At 37.8% G+C, this 20,952-nt stretch overlaps 1 protein-coding gene across 1 annotated transcript in view; it reads right to left on the bottom strand.

Moving 5' to 3' along the window:
* The window catches only part of GRM8 (glutamate metabotropic receptor 8), an 830,046-nt gene that overhangs the window by 456,813 nt on the left and 352,281 nt on the right, over window positions 1-20,952 (bottom strand). Inside the window, exons 4-6 of the mRNA XM_037049282.1 lie at window positions 2,172-2,307; window positions 1,555-1,709; window positions 255-392 (exon numbers count right to left, since the gene is read on the bottom strand). Of these exons, the coding sequence (XP_036905177.1) occupies window positions 255-392; window positions 1,555-1,709; window positions 2,172-2,307 (429 nt within the window). The remainder of the gene's footprint in view (window positions 1-254; window positions 393-1,554; window positions 1,710-2,171; window positions 2,308-20,952) is intronic.

The following is a 20,952-nucleotide window of genomic DNA, read 5'->3' as shown; positions in this document are numbered from 1 at the left end:
AAAGTAGAAACTCAATAAATGATTTTTTAAATAGGACTAAAATATCCCAGCACAGAGTCCATGTCCAATAAATACTTAGTTAACTGTAAGAACTGGTGAGCTTGTTGAAGGATGAGTATATGCTCAGCCCTGCTCGGAAACTCTAACGAGAGACTCAAGGAAACAGAAAATACCCTCATCATTATACACATAGAAAACTTCATTCCTCTGGGAATGAAAAAACAAATGCATCAAGAAAACATTTAAGTGGCTACCTGTGCATTTCTTTATATGACTGTTCCTTTTTCCATGTGATCCTAGCTTGCAGCCAAAATTCTCCTCCCAAAATTCTGCGAACCACACATTTCTTCGATTATTGGCAAGAGTTCGGCTTCTAAAGTATCGATCAAATCCTATGTTTAAGAAGAAAGGCATGATTTTAATATTCTTTCATAATCAAAACCAACTACTGAGATCTTACACAGATATTATGTTATATTGTGATCATTGCATTTTTAAAAATGTGTTAATAAGTGGGGGAGAACTGAAAGCTTCCCTTATGGCAAAAGCCAAGAGGAATCAGTGGACAACATTTTCACCCTAACTATTCCCCATTCAGGCACCTGGCTCTAGGGATGAGTAGCAGAAAAGCCTGTTGTTGGTGTTATCTCAACCTCTCCCTCTCCTCTACGTGTCCCAGCAGCAGTGACCAGCAGTCCCCTGACCTCATGCTAAATATTTAGAACCAACTTGGACTTTTTTCATTCTCATATTTCCTTCCTTCCTTCCTCCCTTTTTCCCTTCCTTCCTTCCTTCTCTTTCTTCTCTTTCTCTCTTTCCTTTTCTTTCTCTCTCTCTCTCTCTCTGCCCTCACCCCAGCTGGGGGTAATGTTCCAGGCTTCTATACTTCTACCCACCTCAAAATTTACCAGTCCATTTTTAGCTAATTCAATTAACTAATCAGTACTAATGTAATCTTCTGGAGGCATGGTAATGGGCTACAGTGTCAGCCTGCTAAGTTAATGACCTCTTTAAAGGGAGACCACTTGGAAATAATGCCTCACTCAAAAGGATAATGGGAAAGGTTGGAATTTCTATCACTATCTAAACCATTGGCAAAGACATTTGGGAAACAGACTGCCTTTCCAGGGTGCTTCACGTCTTTGCCGTAGTGTTTACTCTATCCATAGGGTCAGCCTAGCATCATCTCTTTGTTTTCTGTGGGGCAAGCACTCTCTCTCTCTGCTGTAAGCATCATATATGCCCATGGAAATATGAGACCTTAGAGGGCAATATCATGGAAGTCACTAACATCATAGAACTAAGCCAACTGTAATTGCTACTATTTTTTTTCCTACTATTTTTTCTTAAAAAATATTCATTAGGTACTCCTCTAGTGAAAAAAAATATGCTGGGCTAAGTAGTTACTGTCTTGGTGATTCTGCCATTAGAAGTGAAAATTCTATCCAGAGTCATCAATAATGGGTGTGTTTCATTATATGCTGATACTCTGGCTTTGCCTTTGAGTTTTGATTTAACTGGAATGAAAACAAATTCTCTATGGTGCATCCTTACCATCAATCGATGTTCTTTTGGGCAAAATTGTCACAGCCCCTTCAGCAATTTCTTCCTGCTGATAAACAGGTGCTATTTTGGATCCCCAACTATCTGAGCCAATCCAGAGAAAATGCCCACTTTGGTTTAATTTTTTCGCTGCTTCCAATATCCTCCTATAGGAATAAAAATAAATAAAACATACCACATTTATCAAGAAACACTACACTTATGAATGTTACAAGACAGCTATATCAAGTTATATACACTCAGCAGGTCACCATTAAATAATCAGTCGATCATTCTAACTGCCAGGGCTTATCTCCTAAAGGAAATACACTGGTGAATTTAACTCCAGCAGCTGCTAATTAGCTTTATTCTTAACCTCGTTCACTTTATTCCATCATCCTTACTTGTCTCACTTCTTTCAGTCCCCAGGTTTTACTCTATAGACATTTTAGACTAAGAAAGTAGAAGATTGTTGTGTCTCTGTGCACCAGAAGGCAAGCTGTAATTGCATAAGAATGTTGCAATTCCTGTGAAATCTCACAAGATTTTATATTGAATATGAAATATGTTATAAAAAAGGATGTGGGCCACAAATCTGATCCCAAATAAGGAAGAGGAGCAATCAGCACCTGATGTCATCTTCATTGGCAAACATAATCACTGCCCGAGCGTTAGGTGTTTCTAGCAGGCGTTTGATAATTTTTTCAAATTCTCCAGGTCTTGGTTCCCGTGGAATTTTCTGTGATTGGGCAATGCAAACACCACCTATTTTTTTGGAAAAAGAAGAAAGTGATTCAGAAAGGGCATTTATTTAATTAACAAAGTTAATGAGGTTAGCTACCTTATAAAAACACATGATTTGGTACAGAATATTGTTTCTCAAAACATCTGCTATTCTCCCCTATTAAGAGCAATTATGTTTGTTTGCATTGTAATGTGTGTATCAAATAAATTATATCAATTACTTAATCATACATCAGATCAGGAGTATTTTCCCCAAGTTTAAACATTATCTTTGTGGATGTTTATAAGAAAGCCAGAGTGAACAAAAAAGTGTAACAAAAGTTAAGGAGTCACCCTGGCTGGGGTAGCTCAGTGGATTGAGTGTGGGCCTGCGAACCAAAGGACCACAGTTCAATTCCCAGTCAGGGCACACCCCTGGGTTGCAGGCCAGTTTCAGCAGAGGGTGCATGAGAGGCAACCATACACTGATATTTCTCTCCCTTTCTCCTTCCCTCCCCCTCTAAAGATAAATAAATAAAATCTTTTTTAAAAAAGAGTTAAAGAGTCAAGAAAGTTTTGGGTTCAAGGGCTGTTTTGATTCATCTAACAAAAGTTGAAGGACAACTGCCTGGATTAGTAAAAAGCATGAGTAAGTCTTTCTAATGCATGAGACCACCAATAGGAAGGTCCTTTAGCTATTTTTATTTATTAGTAGAGCTGCTTTAAAATTAATTTCATCTTATAGCTCATAGTAAGTTTAGCAAGGTTTTTGTGCATTAGCATAAAGACTTGTCATCAAACAAGTGGTCTTCCAGACTGTGAGATACAGGCAAGTCCTCAGTTGAAATGTCTCAACCATGAAAATCAAAATGGCAGACATCCCATCTCACTATTACTGCAGGAAAAAAATCTTCTTTTGGCCTTTCCTTCTAGGAAAAAGAAGAGACCAAAGAGAAAAGTTTAGAAAAGATCTCTTTTACTGGGCAGGGATAGAAGAAGAAGAAAGAAGCTTCTCGCTAGCAATAGGGCAGAGATACAACACATGCTAATACTAGAAAAAAAAGCATGTTAGAAATCTGTTTCAGTTCTATTATGATTTAAACAAACTTTTTCAGTCAGGTGGGTATTAAATCACCATTTATACCATTGCGTCAGTAGGCAAAGGCATTTTTACTCCTAAATAATTAGCAATGCATTCAATTATCCAGAAGTTACTGGTACCACTGTATGCTAGTATTAGGCGAGACACTGGGAATACACAGTCTAATCCAGGAATTACCAACCAGTTTGTAAGCAGGCATTCCAATAAATTATTATGGACCATGTAACAAATTTTAGAAGAGAATGTATCATACAATGAGGGCACAGAAGAAGGCATACATAAAATGCTTGAGAGAGATGGATTTTAAAGGGCGATACAAAGACATATGGGGACAAAAATAGAACATTTCTGAAACAGGCCAAGGTACGGAAAAATCTTTGATCATGGCCTATGGTAGAGACTGGCTGGGGTTTGAAGTTGGAAAGAATGGTCAGATCTATCTTGAGAATAACTTTGTTAGACATGCCAAATAATTAGGACTTTATCTTGAAAACAGCAGTAACCCACCAAAAGTTCATAAACAGGAGAACAACAAAATGGGCTTTACGATTTGGGGGGAAAATCTCAGGTAACCAAACAAAGACAAAATGTCTAATAGCCAGACAATGGGTGTCCAGTGCATTGTAATCAGGCTTAACATGTGTGAAAACAACGTACAATTAACCGTTGTAGATACTAAAAGCTTAGTTTTCTTTAGGTTAAAGCACGGTCCAAATTATCTCTGTGATGGCAATAATCTTACTAATTTTACAATATTCAGGGGTGGGAATTGCCCATAATCCATAGATGGAGCCTACAATTAGCTAGCCTACTGATAATTCATTCATTCCTTCAGTAAATATGTATTGTGTGCCTACTTGTCTGTGTAGGGGCCATGGGATGCAATGGTGAATAATAAAATAGACATGGTCTCTGCCTTCACAGAGTTTAGAAATATGCATGAGCCAGGCTTAATGCAAAAAAAAAGGTATATAATTATAAATTATGACAAATCCTATGAGGAACAGCAATGGGATTTTTTAAATCCTCACTTAAGAATATGTTTATTGAGAAAGAAAGGGGGCAGAGAAAGAGAGAGAGAGAATGTGAGAGAGAAACATCTGTCAGTTGGCTCCTGTACACACCCCAAAAGGGATCAGACCTGCACCCTAGGTATGTGCCCTGACCAGGGATCTGACCAGCAACCTTTTGGTGTATAGTATGATGCTCCAACCACCTGAGCCACCCAACCAAGGCAGAGCAAGGTAATTTAATTTAGATTGAGCAGTGCTCAGGAAAAGACTCCCTGAAGTGGTATCACTTAGTTGAGGTCAGAAAAAAGAGAGAGTGAGGGTAAAGAACATGGGTAAGGGCAGGGAAGAGCCAGTGAAGTTAATGAATGATGGGGAGAGAATTATGAGACAAAGACAAGAGGTGGACAGGGGCCAGATCATGTATTGCTGTGCAGAGCCTATGGAAGATTAGGAATAATTAAAATGTTTAAGTTTCTCACTAAACATTTCTCACTAAATGTTTTAGTAGCCCACAAGTATCCCTCAGTTGGTATGGCACATCAATGCATTTTACGAAAGAAAAATGTTGAGGATTGCTGATGTAGAAGGAAGCCTGGAGTGGAAAGGGCGCAAGGCAATGAGCCCAGCTGGGAGGTTATGGGGTTAGGCAAAGGGAAGTCACAATGCTACCTATGCTGAAGATGAGCAGATGGAGCTGTCAAATAAAAAATTGTATATATTTACGTTGTACTGATTCGATCTAAGTAGGAGGAAGTGAGAAATCACTAAGCATGACTTTAAGGTTTTGTCCTTTGTGACCAGTTTATGTGATGTCACCATTAAACAAGCAGGAAAAATAGGAGAGTGAGCAGGTATGTGAAGGAGAAAAGCATGATTTTGATTCAGGACAGGTTGTCTTTGAAGTACCATGAAACATCAAACTGAAAAAGTGGGTCTAGAGTTAAGGAGAAAGAAGGGAAATGTAATTATAATTTTTCAGATGCTGACACAGTAGGTAGGTAAAGTGTTGGGAGTGAAGAGATCACTGTGAGGGAGTATTTAAGTCAATAGTAAGAAATGGGGAATGCTGGAACGAGGAAAACCCACTAGTTTTGGAGAGAGGGCCAGTGAACGAGACTTGGAAAGGAGTGATCACGTAGTTTGAGGAGAATCTTTTGGGACAAATTCTAGCAGTAAGTTGAAAACCATGTATAATGTCTTTAAAAATCAAACAAACAGACAAAAAAACTGTGGTGACTGGAGGCATTAGGTAACTACAGAAATGTAAGACCAAAACTGTAACACCCACTAGGGAACAATCGCTTTTTTAATGTATGACTGCCCTTTTAATTAAATGGCTGTGATTATTAAGCATCTCATTAAAGACATGCCATATCTTAAGTATCATTCTGAGATTACTACTAGCTTCATAGCCAGAAGAATTGAAGGCTGGAAAATTTTTATTACAACTATTTCACATAAGGCAACCAGACAATCCAGGCATGGACTTTAGTCTGGATTCATCCATTTATTCATTCATTCAGGAGCTACTGAATGTTTTTGTTAGTTAACTTGGGTTTCTACATTGTCTAAATCCACTTCGTATTTTTTTTATTCCTCTGTCTCACCTAATATTTGTCAGCCTGGCCCATTCGTATTTTTCAGGAAAGTGGGATTGCACAATTAATTGACTTTGGCTGAACAAATACTTGTGGGAAACTGCTCCACATGGCCGTTGGCTGTTTGGTGCCTTAGGGATATTTTACTAAATCATGGACTGCATTACTTCTAAAGTGATTAGAGTTAGAAGATTAGGATTCCCTTCTTAGCCCTGAAACTCATTCACGCTTTCTACCTTCACATCTGTCACAAAACCAGACAGTTAATCCATTCATAAGTACTTATTGTCTACTATGTTTCAGGAACTACAGACATCCAAAGATTGCCTGTCCTCAGCAACCTTACTATTAAATGACAAGATGTGCACATTAAAAAGCCAAATCAAAATGTAAAATTATCTAATGGTAAGAGATAACATTGTAAAAATATTAAAACACACTAATAATTAATGCCATCTGCCAAAACAGTCCTATGACTTTACAAGAACTCATTATATACTATTAGGGTTTGATTTTAAAAAGTGAAATTTAGTCAAATGTTCAGGCTTAATCAAAAAAATTTTTTTCTTACAATACTCATTATCTATTTTTCAACAGACCCTCTGACTTGATTCGGATTCCTGGGGTGGGTGGGAAGAAGAGGAGTTGCCCTCCATCAAAGACCATGTCTGCTGCATCTGTTTTCCCATACATCACTCTGGAAGAGTGTAAGTGTGTACAATTCCAGGGACACTGACTTTCCTATTCTGCGGGTGTATTTAGTTCTGCAGGAAATAATTTTTGAAGCTTAGCAGGTAGGAAAAGAGTGTTGTATGGAAAAATTTATAACTGACTGCTTTTTAGAATTTCCTGATGTCATTGCCTATGGAAAGGTTTTTCCTTTTGATTTGATTCTATGATAGTAATTAAAAAAACACTTGTTCAACTTAACACTGTAAGCTTAGGTACACTTTATATGTGAGATGGCATCTTCTTAGTCTCATTTGCTCTATGATACCTTACTGCTCCTAAAGGCAGAACTCTAAGGTTGGTGTTATCACCATATTTCTAGCGTGGAAACTGAGAAACATGAATAGCAACAGCTAGCAAGAGGTTGGAACCGACGTTCAAAGCCAGATCTGTTTGACTCCAAGTCTCGACTTTTCCATCATCTTGCCCATTGATAAATTACTATACCTGTTGCTTAATGGTTTAGTGGATACAAGAAATTGATAAATAAGATAAAGCAAATTTAAAGACTCTTTAAAAAACCCAGCAGGTCTAATTCATAGTTATATAAATATAGTGATTCTATTGAATATTAAGAACTTAATTAAAATACTTAGATCTCATGCAGATTATAGAACTGACTTAATCTTCTTCAGTATATATGTAACCAGTCTCCTCTCAATAAAATAAATAAATAAAATCAATATATAAAAATATATTAATATAGTAATATATATAAAACAAATAAAATTAATACATTTATATTGATATTAATAACTAAATTAAAATTAATAAATTAATTAATTAATATGTTAATTTATTTAATTAATATTAAATAAATTAATTAAGCTTGTTAAAACTAAAATGTCAAAAATTTAAAAATTAAAAATAAAGCTTTCTATTAAAAAAAAGACACCCCTTCCCAACTGCCCCTGTAAATACCTGCCCTCAGGAAGACCTCCCTGGATTCTCCAGTCCCCCCTGCACATTTACACTGCAGCAACCATAAGAATTGTGTTTTTAAAAATTGTGTTATTTGTTTTCACCCTACTTTATAATAGCTCCATGACTAATGAACCTAGTCTTTCACATTTAGCACCATACCCCCCAACACCTATCACTGCTCGGTACACAAAGACTTCATTGAAATATTTGTTTATTAATAAATGAAAGGCCTGTAATACATATTGCTGAAATAGAGAAATAGATATGAGACAATCCTGCCTTCAACCTCCTCTCAGCCAAGTAGGGGGAAATGCATATAAATATATATTTAAAAATAAGTAGCATAAAAATATTACACCAGGTAATGTAGAGGAAGTCGCCAAACAAATAAGTTCTATCTCCCAAAATAGCTTTTAATGGGGTTCTGTGAATTAGAATGTCACCTTAGCTTTAGCTTATTCATCTTTAAAGTTGCACAATAATTTACTTTTAATGATACAGAAGCAAATTTGTAAACAATTCTATTCATAATTTTTATCTCTTTAGAAAGCTGAGACTCATGGGCGAGTAGACCAATGTCTCTTGTCTGAGAGATGAAAGGTATGTCAATGCATTAGTTTGCTAGGGCAGAAAGATGACAGAATGAGAAAGAAAACAGCCTGGTAGTCAGAAGACCTGAGGATGGGTCTTGTCTGACCTTGAACAAAGTCTCTTATGTCTCAGTTTCTTTACTTCTGTAACAGGTTCCTAAAAACTATGACCCAGGATATCAAGAGAATTAAATTAAAAGGGTAAAATGATAAAATGCTATATAAATATGGTACATTATTATTACCCTCATCAATAACCATGACCAGATAAGCATCATCACCAGACCTGAGATGGGAGATAGTTGATATTTAGAGCTAAAACATGCGTTTGTCAACAAATCATATTCTTAAACCCTTCACCATTCTTTGTATAATATTATCAGATACCTTAAATTCTGAGAAGTGATGCTTGCCCATTGTCTGTAATGACTATATTATAGATTTGTGTCTGTAAATAACTAAATTTCACTGTACACTTGTTATTGGCCAACACAATGTAAGAGAGGCAATCTCAATGTGAGAGAATATTAAAAGTGAGTTACACTCTCTTCCTCAATCCCCCAACTTTCTACTCAAAAGATCCAAGTCCCCTTTCAAAGGAAGTCCATAAGTATTTCAAAGATCTGCGTTGAAAAATTAGAATTTACTCTTTAAAAGAACAAAACAATCACAAACACTATTAAACTATTAATGGCACCAACTATTAAGAAGTAAAGTTGTGGAAATAGCCACATGTTCTATCTCATTTAAACATTTGCTTATAGACTATTAATTGGCTAAAAATTAAAAACTGAGACAATATTCTTATCAGCTGGGCTCCCCAGAAGCAGACCCTTAGAAGAGTTTGAAATGTGGACTTCCACCAAGATGGAGGCGTAGGTGGAAACACTGTGCCTTCTCCCACAACCAAATTTAAAGACAACAAAGTTTTAGTAAACAGAAATGCAGCCAAAACACAGAAAATTGAACTATATGGAAGTCTGACAACAACGAACCATTCATCCAGACCAGTAAGAGGGGTGAAGCCAACAGCAGAGCAGGGGGCATGCAGGAAAGAGGCAGTGCCCCCTGGATCCCCACCACCCAGGTGCAGAGGCAGAGGCGGTTGGTTGATCTCAGGCGTGGGGTGGCAATGGGAGGACGCAGTGAGGGCGCAGGGCAGCTGGCTAACTGCAGTCACACATTTGCGCGCAGATAAACCAAGCGAAGGAGTGAACAGTGAGACAGACCGCTCAGGCTAGGGCCCCAGCAATGGGAATTAGAGCTTGAAAGCACCAACTGGAAAAACTTTCTCGGGGTTGAGGGGCTGGGAGAGGCTCCCAGGCCCACAGAGAGTTTGTTGGAGAGACCAACAGGGTCCTGGAGAGTACAAGGGCCCACACACCCAGGAACCAGCAGCAGAAGGGCCAAATTTGCTTGTGGGAAGCCACAGAGGGGACAGAAATCAGAGACAGTGGAGCAGAGCAAAGCGCCATTTTTTTTCCCTCTCTGACCCAGCCTCCACATACAGTGTCACAACCCAGCAACTGGGTTGCCTGGCCCTGGTGAATACCTAAGGCTCCGCCCCTCAAACATAACAGGTGCAAACAGACCAAACATTATGACTCAAGAACAGGTCAAAGCCCCAGAGCCTATAATTCTAAGTGACCAAGAAATAGCCAGCCTTTCAGATGCACAGTTCAAAACACTGGTGATCAGGATGCTCACAGAATTGGTTGATTTTAGCCACAAATTAGAGGAACATATGAAGGCTAAACTGATTGAAATGAAGGGAAATGCACAGGAAACCAATAGTGATGGAAAGGAAACTGGGACTCAAATCAAGGGAGTGGACCAGAAGGAAGAAAGAAACAACCAAACAGAAAAGAAGGAAGAAACAAGAATTCAAAAAAATGAGTAGAAGCTTAGGAACCTCCTGGACATCTTTAAACGTTCCAACATCTGAATTATAGGGGTACCAGAAGGGGAAGAGGAACAACAACAATTGGAAAACTTATTTGAACAAATAATAAAGGAGAACTTCCCCAGGCTGGCAAAGGAAATAGACTTCCAGGAAATCCAGGAAGCTCAGACAGTCCCAAAGAAGTTAGACCCAAGAAGGAACACACCAAGGCACATCATTATTACATTAGCCAAAATTAAAATGAAGGAGAGAATCCTAGAAACAGCAAGAGATAAGGGGACAGTCACCTACAAAGAAGTGCCCATCAGACTGTCAGCGGATTTCTCAAAAGAGACCTTCCAGGCAAGAAGGGGCTGGAAAGAAGTATTCCAAGTCATGAAATCCAAAGACCTACAACCAAGCTTGCTCTATCCAGCAAAGCTTTCATTTAGAATGGAAGGACAGATAAAGTGCTTCTCAGATAAGATCAAATTCAAGGAGTTCATCATCACCAAGCCCTTATTATATTAAATGTTAAAGGGACTTATCTAAGAAAAGGAAGATAAAAAATATGAACAGTGAAAGGACAGCAAACTCATAGTTATTAACAACCACATCTAAAACAAAAGCAAACCAAGAGGACAGCTAGATCAGGAGTGGAACCATAGAAATGAAGATCACATGGAGGGTTAGCAACAGGGGAGTGGAAGAAGGAGAGTGGGGGAAAAGGTACAGAGAAAAAGTAGCATAGATGGTGGGGAGAAAATAGACAGGGGGAGGACAAGAATAGTATGGGAAATGTAGAAACTAAAGAAGTTACGACACATGGACATGAACGAAAGGGGGGGAATGGTGGGGAAGGGGATTTGCAGGGTGGAGGGGAATGAAGGGATGGAATAGAACAACTGTAATGGCATAATCGATAAAATATATTTAAAAAAAGAAAAAATGTATATTTACCCCTGGCCTCTCGATGGAATGCTGAGGAATGAAGCAAGACTGGGCAGAGATGTCCAGCTGGCTGTGGCCCAAAGAAAAACGGCCAAGGCCATGGGGAGTTCTGAGGCTAGGATGGCCTCCAGAGTTGTCCCCAAATTAGGTCAGGAAGATGAACCACATCTACTTCCACATTATACTTCCACATCTACCAATCACTGGATATGGGCATTCCTGGGTAGCAGGGCAGAAACATTGAGCAAGGCAGCTCTCTGGGGCCAGGCAATCCTTCAAGGAGCTATAGAGCAGTCCCCGAGGCAATGGCAACATATCCTTCACTGAATGGAGATCTGATTTGATGGGAGACTCACCATATATACAAATTAAGATTTATAGATAAATGAAGATATATCTCTAAATTGACAATATAAGTCAAATAATTAATAAAACTTAATTGTTTAATTGCAAAACCTCTCTTCAAAGAGGACTCATTGCACAGAGAAAGGCAATGTAGAAAAATAGTACAAAACTGGAATTGCAGCTAGCTCAGGGAAGAGAAATAGGCTCATAAAAGTTCCTGGTATTGCCCTGGCTGGTGTAGCTCAGTGGATTGAGCACAGGCCTGAGAACCAGACAATTGTGGTTCAATTCCCAGTCAAGACACATGCCTGGGTTGCAGGCCAGTTCCCAGTGGGGGACACACGAGAGGCAACCACACATTGATGTTTCTCTCCCTCTCTCCTTCCCTTCCTCTCTAAGGCTAAATAGAATCTTTAAAAAAAATTAAAAGTCCCTGGTATTTAGAGTTTTGTTAAAGCGATCTGAACAGATAAAGAATCATGGTTTTAGTTGTTCTCTATTTTTAAGAACAAAATTTATATTAATAATTTCCATGGAAAAAGGTAAAACAAGAAACAATGTCAAAGCACCAAGCTCCAACTTTGATGAAAATCAAAGATTAAATAATTAGAATGAAATTGTTAGCATAAGTAGCTAGATATTAATAAAGAAAGGGAGCAAAGGGAATCAGACATTATGAAGTATAATAGGCTAGGGAACTGAGTTGGATAATAAGCCTGCTTGCTCCACTAGAAAACTACAGCTTCACAAACTCCCCAGGGAACCACCAGTTCCCTTCCTACAGATTACTGGGAAAAGGGAAAGGGGTAGAATAACAAAGTAGAAGCCTAGATGGTATAGGGAGAGGTGCTTCTATTTTGAAGCATGTGCAACAGGAGCCAAGATGACCATAAAGACCTATGAGTCTAGCCTGGGAGAAAGATCAGATTGGATAAAGGACGCAGAACCCCAGAAGACCTAGGAGATGGATTGGTTACAGGGAGAACCCAATGCCAGCCCATGAAAGATTGGGAAATTAAATAGTTATTTTGAAAAAGTGCCTAGTCCTTCCCAAGCTCAAGAAAATATAACACAAGTTTAATAAAAAGTGTTTCCCCCCCTCTCACTAACATGTGATCACCCCACTTGTTTCTCCAGGTTCTTTTCATAGCAGCCACACAGCCTGGCAGCCACACAAACTCCAAGTGCAAGCCCGGGTGCAGCAATACAGCACCAACCAGAGTGCAGCAGGAAATAGACTATACTGATGGATGGGGACAGATGTGGACTAAACTGGATTAAATGGATTAGGCATAGCACACAGTTTGGACACTGGTCTTCCTTCTGTGCTTGAGGAAGACAAGGATTTTTTTCCACAGTGAGGACAATGGCTAACGAGATACTGGAAACCGGGGGGCAACCTTCTATTTCCACCCAAATAAATCATACCACATCAGACCTTTTCCTTCCATGTGGGTCCCTGAAAATGCTTTTCTTGTGATACCACAAGGACCCCATTTCCACCGGCTATAAAATTACTTACAAAGCTACATACAGAATATGAAATGGGATTCTTCTTTAAACAACATGATTACTACCAGTATCTCAAGTTATTACACAATTTGGGTCAAGTTAAGTTCTAAGTAAATCAGGTCAAGTCTCTGATTGTATAAATCATTAGATCTGCATGACAGACTTTGGTTTCAGTACATAAACAAATCGACATGATTAAATTTTATCAGTTGTTAAAGAGAAAAACTAAACTTTTGGTAAAAAATGATTGGTCAACATTTTTGATTGACCATTAAGAAACTGTCTATAGAAGCCCATTTTTGTTCCAATAAAAATGTGATATAACTAGTCAACTATTATCTCTTATGAAAGCACCTTCAGATAATAGCAGTGAGCAGAACCAAATAAGATTTTTTTTCTTAAGTACAGTATTAACACATAAACTCTTAGGCTCCAGAACTCCAATTTGAGAGTGGAGAGACTTTCTCATCTCTATGCAATTCTCTGGACCCCAGCTGTCCTACAATGCAACTCCTTCTGACACTCTCTACAAAGATATAGCATCAGAATCCACATGTTAAGGGGCCAGTTCCATAACACTGCCTCCCTCCCCAAATTGTTACCTTTGGTTTTCCTGGTAACCAGCCCTGTCCCTAGGTTAACTAAGGTTTTTTTCCAAAGTCATTTTGTTAACAGAAGACACCTTAATCACACTCATCATTTAGAAATTCCAAGGGTTTTACGAGCACTGTGCCAGAAACAGGGACAAAGACTAAATATATATTTATTACAAATCACAATATCACAACTCTCCACTCTAATTACCCTTAGCATCATTTCTTCCATCTTTCTGGAAGCATAACTAAAATAACAATTTTGGCTTACTGTAATTGGTCCTTTGTTGATAGTTGAGTTAAATTTGTTCTAAGGTTCAAATAAGTGTAATCACGCCTCTTCTAACAGTATTTTCATTTCCTTAGGTGGTATACAATTGGGGCTTAGCAGAAAAGTGCATCACATGATGAAAGTGTGTATGTTTATCAGCTTAAAGTGCACTGTGTGAAAGAGATTTATCTCACACATTAAAGAAAAAGTGTTATCTTTAACAACATGGATTTAAAAGAGCAAAGTTAGACTTAAATCTGTTTCTCTTCTCTCTCTCTCTCTCTCATACACATTTTATGCTTTTTCCTTGTATCAAAGCAATGAAATGAGGAAATGAAGCTGCTGATGCAAAAGAAGCATGAGCCAAATGCTGCTCCCCTCTGTCCCGTGAAGAGTAGCAATATGGACAATCCACTATGAAAACAAATGGCAGGAGAGCTCCTCTCCTGCCCTGGCCATCTCCACAGGAATCTCAGATAGATACTGATGCTCTTGAAGCAGATTGGGCTGAGAAAGGCTCCCAGGGTCCGTGTCCATACATACTAGGCTTCCTGGCTCGGCCACAGCTCATCACAGATTTAAATGTCTGCTCAGGAAAACAGTGGGATGCTGGCTACAGATGTCATCTCTGGGGCACAACATCCTGGCCCTTCCCTTGCTGGCTGTGTGACTCTGAGTTAGTTATATGACTTCTCTGTGCTGCTGTCCTTCACCTGAAGATTGAAAAGTGCTAGTATCTTCCACCTGGGCTATTGTAAAGAGATTAAATAAGCCCTTAACAGATTCATTTTTTTCTCAGAAAATACGTTAGCTGTAAATTATTTAAAATAAAAATGGACAAACCTCAAACAGATATGGTAACTCACTTTCACCAAGCAAAATCCATCTATGACATTATCTGTAGACATCTGAGATTGCTTTCCCCAAATGTACATAGAATAATAACTCTTGCTAAAGATTCCAGTCAATGGGGATGTTCACTGCAGAAACTTCTACAGTTGGAAGGAAAACTCGTGTCCACAAGGGACAGCTAAACATATGATGTGTTGCCTCTTCCCACTCCTGAAAACTGGAAATATCTAAGGAGACATGGGCATGGGGGAAGGAAGAAAAGAAAAAAGAAGAGAAGAGAGACTAGAAAGCAGACCATCCCGACGAGAAGTAGCTTTCGAGGTACACAAAATATGAATTCCCTATGGAGTCAAAACAGCAAATGTGGGCTAGAAACAGCTGGAAAAGGAACTCTAAATTAGTTTTAAGTACATTTTACTAATGTGTTATTTGCATTTGAATTTATTTGGATTAGTTTTTTAGTATTATATTTGGAGTATTTGGGGACTTTAATTATCCTGTGTTTGTTTTTGCCATTTCAAAGTGGATTTCCAGGTACTGGGGCCAACAATATGACAGGAAGGTTTCAAAAGATAAAACTAATTCCTTGTAAATGCTCAAATGCCTAATATGAACAGACTCTTTAAGAGAAGTTTCATATTTTCCAGTCCATTGCCTGGAAAAACTATTGTGCCCAGAACTATTACAATCAAAGTGAGCACTGTTTAAATTTCTTACTCATTCTGGACTAGAAAAAAAATTAGTATTAGACTTTGAATTAAGTTTATTATAGTTAAAAATGGCATTGGACTTTGAATTAAGCTCATTATAATTAATTTAGAAATTAGTAATTCAGTTATAGATTAGGACTTCATTACAGAATTATACCATTTAAATTAGTGAGAGCTAGGGCAGACATCAGTGGCATCTACCCTTCTTCATTCATAAATATTTACTGATCTCTTATAAAATGTCAGATGCTTTAGACACAGTGCATACGACAGTGACTGATACAGAGGGACCTCTGACTTCATAGAGCTCATGTCTACTTAGAGGGTCTAGTGAAGCCTGATACCTGTGGGCATTCACTAAGCAGAATATAAACAAGTGAATAAGAAGCTCGTACTTCATGATATAGTGACTTGATCTAATAAAGAGGCAATAAGCATATCCATGTATTAAAAATACCATCATTGAGAAACAGGCAAAGTATCTCTGTATCTATATTATATCTGTACATAACAAAGGCACTTCCAACATCTACAAATAGGATACTCTCCACAGCATCTCAAGAGCAGCTAACCCAGCTTGCAAACCGTGAGCATTCTACCCAGCATGCAAATAATACCTTATTCTACTTATCAGCATTACCTAAATTCTGCCATATGTTGGCTTTCAATCAGTGGTTCTTACTCAGAATACCATTTTCAACAGATACTCAAAGTGGGCTGACTTTCTCGATTTAAGAAAGAAGGAACTAATAGCTAAAAGATTATTATTATTTTAGCTAACTAACTCTTTAAAACAAGAATTGCATCACCACCAATGTACAGAAGTGACTAAACTAAGAAATAGACTTTATAGAAAAATAAGTACCAAAAGCATATGAAAACTCAGCTTTACACAGATGCAAGTACTTGTGGTGTTTTTCTGTGTAATGCAACATCATTTTTTACATCAGGATTTGATCTATGTGAGTGAGATATAAAAAGGTTAAAAATATAGTTATACATTTAACACCTTGGGTACAAATAAAACTAAAAAGAGAAGAGAGTTTTTGATAGCAAGCCATCTTAAATTTTAATTATTTAAAAGACTCTTTTTAAAAAACTTAACAGCTTTATTAAATTATAATTGATACATAAAAGAGCTGTACATATTTAATGTACACAATTTGATGGTGAGCCTGGACATATGCATACATCTATGATACTCAAGGTAACAAATGCATCCATTATTTCAACAAGTTTCCTTGTGTCCTATGTGTGTGTGTGTGTGTGTGTGTGTGAACACTTAACATGAGATTTACCCCTTTTACACATTTTTAAGTGCATAGAACAGTGCTGTTAACTATAGGCACTATGTTGTACAGCAGATGTCTAGAACTTCTTCATCTTGCAAAACTGAAACATCATACCCACTAAACAACAAGTCCCTCTTTTCCACTCCTCCCAGCCCCTAGCAACCACAATTCTACCCTGTTTCTATTAGTTTGACTATTTTAGTTACCTCATATAAGTAGAATCAGACAATATTTGTTGGGAGAGTGGCTCATTTCAGTTAGCATGATGTCCTCCAGGTTAGTCCATGTTGTCACAATAGTGCAATTTTATTCTTTTTCAGGCTGAATACTATTCTATTGTATGTATATTTCACATTTTTAATCCACTCATTTGTCAGGGGGTGCTTGGGTTGCTTATATATTTTGGATTTTGTGAATAATGCTGCAATGAACATGAGAATACAGACATCTCTTTAAGATCCATCTTCACATCCTTGCCAACACTTGTTATATTTTGTTGTTCTTTTTGAGGTTTTTAGGGGGGGTTGTTGTTTGGTTTTGATAATTGCCATCTTTACAAGTGTGAAATGATAGTTCATTGCAGTTTTAATTTGCATTTCCCTGATGATTAGTGATCTTGAACCCCAAAGTACAGACCGCCTGAGTCTAACCCTAATGGTCAAGTGTACTCATTGTACTTTGCTATTGTTTCTCAGCAAACATCTCTTTGGTCATTGATCTTCTCAACATACATAATTCAACACAGCATCAACAAGTAAAATAGTATAGGATGGGGGGGGGAGGCAGAAAACTGTACTTGAACAACAATTAAAATAAAATTAAATTTAAAAAGTAAGATAGTATAATCAAAATGTTTTCTACCATCAGAAATAATTTAGAAAATATTTTTGTTATGGTTCAGGTTGGGCAAAAATTTAATTAACATCCTCTCAAAAGAGTGTCCTGCAGGTTCCTATTTCCCATAAACAAAGGCACCCCGGCCTTTTCTCAAGGAGCATTAACTGAGAGCATTTACTCTTATCACATGAAGAATGCTCTGTAGGAATGAGGAGCTGCAAGATGAATAAGAAGACATGGTCCCTGCTCTTGAGGCACTCAAGGTAAGTAACACAATCTGTAAAAAAAAATATTATAATTTGATGTGAGAAATGCTGCAATACAGGAAAGCCTAGGAACAAGGACGTAGGAGAATGGAGTGAAGTAATTAGATTCACCGGCCCAGGCCAGTCACCGTGGGCTGCACAGTCAGAGAAGTGTGAAAAGTGTGTGTATGGCACTTTGATACACACCAGAATCAGCAAGTCAGAAAACATTTCAGAAGTGAGCTGTGGTTGCTTTAGCCAGCCAGAAACCAGCAGCAGCTATTTCTGATTGAGGCTGCCAGTCAGCAGGCATGTTCCGAATTTCCCATGAAAATGAAAGTGGCATTAACAATTAAAATACGATGCACCAAACATGCTGTATTTATGTACTAAAGGGGATTTAATTTCACTTTTCCACAATAAGAATAAACAACTCACTTTGGGATAGAAGGAACCCAGAGGAAAAAAATTAAATAACCAATAAAATGGCCACTTGAAGGAGAAATGGCAAAACCCAGGATTTCGGTTGGGTTCAATAAATTTTAATCACAACTAATCAAACAGCTATATACATAGCATTTTTATTTCAATGTTAAAATATGTCAAAACTTGTAAGAAGATATTTTTTTAATCTTATTCCTATTACTGAGAACTCTGAAAATGTTTAAGCCAGGGTAAAATCACATCATTTCGGTATTCACTATCAAATGCATTTTCACTGAAACCAAGAAATTTCTACATCTTCGGTGTTATAGGAAATTTGGCAGGTGTGTTATTACATTTTGCACTACCTTATGTTATTTATCTAAAGGGGTTCTTGAAAGAACATTAAACTTTCAATAATCCTAACATCATCCAAGCACAAAAATGAAAACTGATCAGAACCACAAATGACAAAAAGATAACTATTTGTTACCTCACAAATTTCAGTGATATAATTTCTAAAATTTATGTTCATGCAGTGACTGCTAGATAAAAACTCATCCTCTTTACAAATGTATTGTCTTAACCATATATAGCACATGAATAGCTTTAAAATCAATAGCAATTTGGCTTATGAAAAAATTCTGAAATATAAATAGTATGCCAAAAATCACTGCTTCTATCCTTATAACAACAAGTTTGCTCGTGATGCGATGTGATTTTCTCATCCCTACCACTGGACCATGCCCACATTTCCTCTGTATGACCCAGGGCGGACACAGCCTCTCTGGCTTTCAGTTTCCTTATTTGTAAAAAGAAGGGTGCTTGGCAGCATGATCTCCAGATTCTTTTGAATTTCAACATTTTGTGTTTCTATGTATATACCACATATACTGCCTCCCGTGAATGCTGTGAATTATGTAAGTTCTAATATGGGAATAGAACATCATGTAAAATATAATAAATCATTTTTAAAAGCCTAGAAGATACACAAGAAAACTTGTTCAATTCAAAATTATGAAACCTGGCTTCATGAGTCAGAGCGTAACTGAGAAATTTAAAAACTAATTTTTATGAAAGTATTAAAGCCTCAGTCAGATACCTAGGATATGGACAGCAGTTCACTGAAGCACTAAAATTGCTTGTCAGTTCAATAAAAATAAAATGGGCGGGTCAGGCATAGTCATGAAGAAGATGGACCCATCTCTAGGCTCATTTGTCCACTTATACCTTTTATTACACTATTCAATAACAGTCTCCCTTCTCCTCTCATCCTTTAATTTCTATCTCAGATTTCTTTATGCTGCTCTCCTTTTCTCCTGTCTTACCTTACTGTACCCTTTCTCCCTTTCAAAGGCCAAAGAATAGTGATAGGTCACCTGATACAGCACCCTTCCAATTACTCCTATCTTGTTTCCGAGACTTGGTAACAGAACAGCAGAAGCAAAAAAGCACTGTTGTGTGGACTGGAGTCTGGCTAGGCATGGAAAATACAACTGAGTTCATGCCCTAGCCTCTGTGGCTCAGTTGGTTGGAGCTTCACCCTGTAACCAAGTTTGTGGGCCAGTCAGGCCCATACCTAGGTTTGAGGGTTAGATCCCCCATCCCAACGGGAGGCAACCAGTCTACGCTTCTCTCTCACATCTGTGTTTCTCGGTCTCCCTTCCTTTCTCTCTGAAAGCAATGAAAAAAGTGTTTCTTATAAGGATTATTTTTAAAATATATATTACATTATCTCTACTTCTTCCAAATATCCAACTAAGTTGTTTGGTATAAAAATGGGGCAAACAAACAACAAACGTCATCAGTGTTTTGAAAGCTGAAAAGCAGATGATGACTAAGTCATAGCTGACTTACCAGATTTGAAAAAAACTGAAACTAAAGTGTACGAAGCATGGGGCTAGGCTGATGTCACACACACAAAAAGCAGTTACTCCACCTAACAGCAGAAAGGACCTGGAAATGGAGGCTCCAGAGACTCCAGAAAGTGGGGTTGAAAACAGAAGTGGGTGAAATCTTTGCAGTTCCATTCCTCCAACTGCAGTCCCTCTGCATAGATCAGAAGATCCCTTTCTGTAGGATGAATTCAAGAGGACTAAATTCCTATAAAGTGAAAGCCTTCATGCAGAACAGGGAGCCCCTGGTCTCCCTTTGCTGCTTATTATCCAGCGGCATAACTTTCATCTCCTAGGCAGGCACTTGAAAGAGTCTTCTCTGGAGAAACTGGCCAAAGGGTAATAACATGCTGACACTCACATACACACGTCTCCCAACTAAATGGCATCTCTACCTGCTCACTTTAAGGTGAAGCCTCCAGTCAGTGCCACGCTTTCCAAGCTTCCAAACCGTTTGTCAGTACCACATTCCTAATTGTCGCTCCAAACAGAAGAGATGGACTCAGAAGACAGAGGAATAAGACATAAGTAGGAGATGATTTCTAAAATATTAACATCCTCAGAGAGAAGATACTAGGTCTGTGCAACAAGAATAGGAGGCAATAGAAACACAAACTTTCCAAGAACAAGAAAGAGCTACTGGAAGTTGAAAAGGAAAAGAAGATAGAAATATCTCAAAGACAAGATATATGAGAAATACTTCAGATAATAAAACAAATTTTAAAAATCATCATGAAAACAGAGGATTCATTCAGGAGGTATAACATTCAAATATTGAAGCCTCAAAAAGAAAATAAAGCAAGACCATTACAAAAGAAAGAATGAATATTTCCAAGAACTGAAGAACACAAGTTTTTAATTGAAAATATCTATCAAATTCCTAGCAAAAAGAAAAGAGAAGGAAGAGGAAGGGAAAGACCCAC

This window comes from Sturnira hondurensis, unplaced genomic scaffold (assembly GCF_014824575.4).
Source record: "Sturnira hondurensis isolate 20B ecotype Veracruz unplaced genomic scaffold, ASM1482457v3 Scaffold0006437, whole genome shotgun sequence".
NCBI lineage: Eukaryota > Metazoa > Chordata > Mammalia > Chiroptera > Phyllostomidae > Sturnira > Sturnira hondurensis.
Note: the sequence above shows the minus strand (reverse complement) of the source record. Positions and strands in the feature narration are given on the sequence as shown.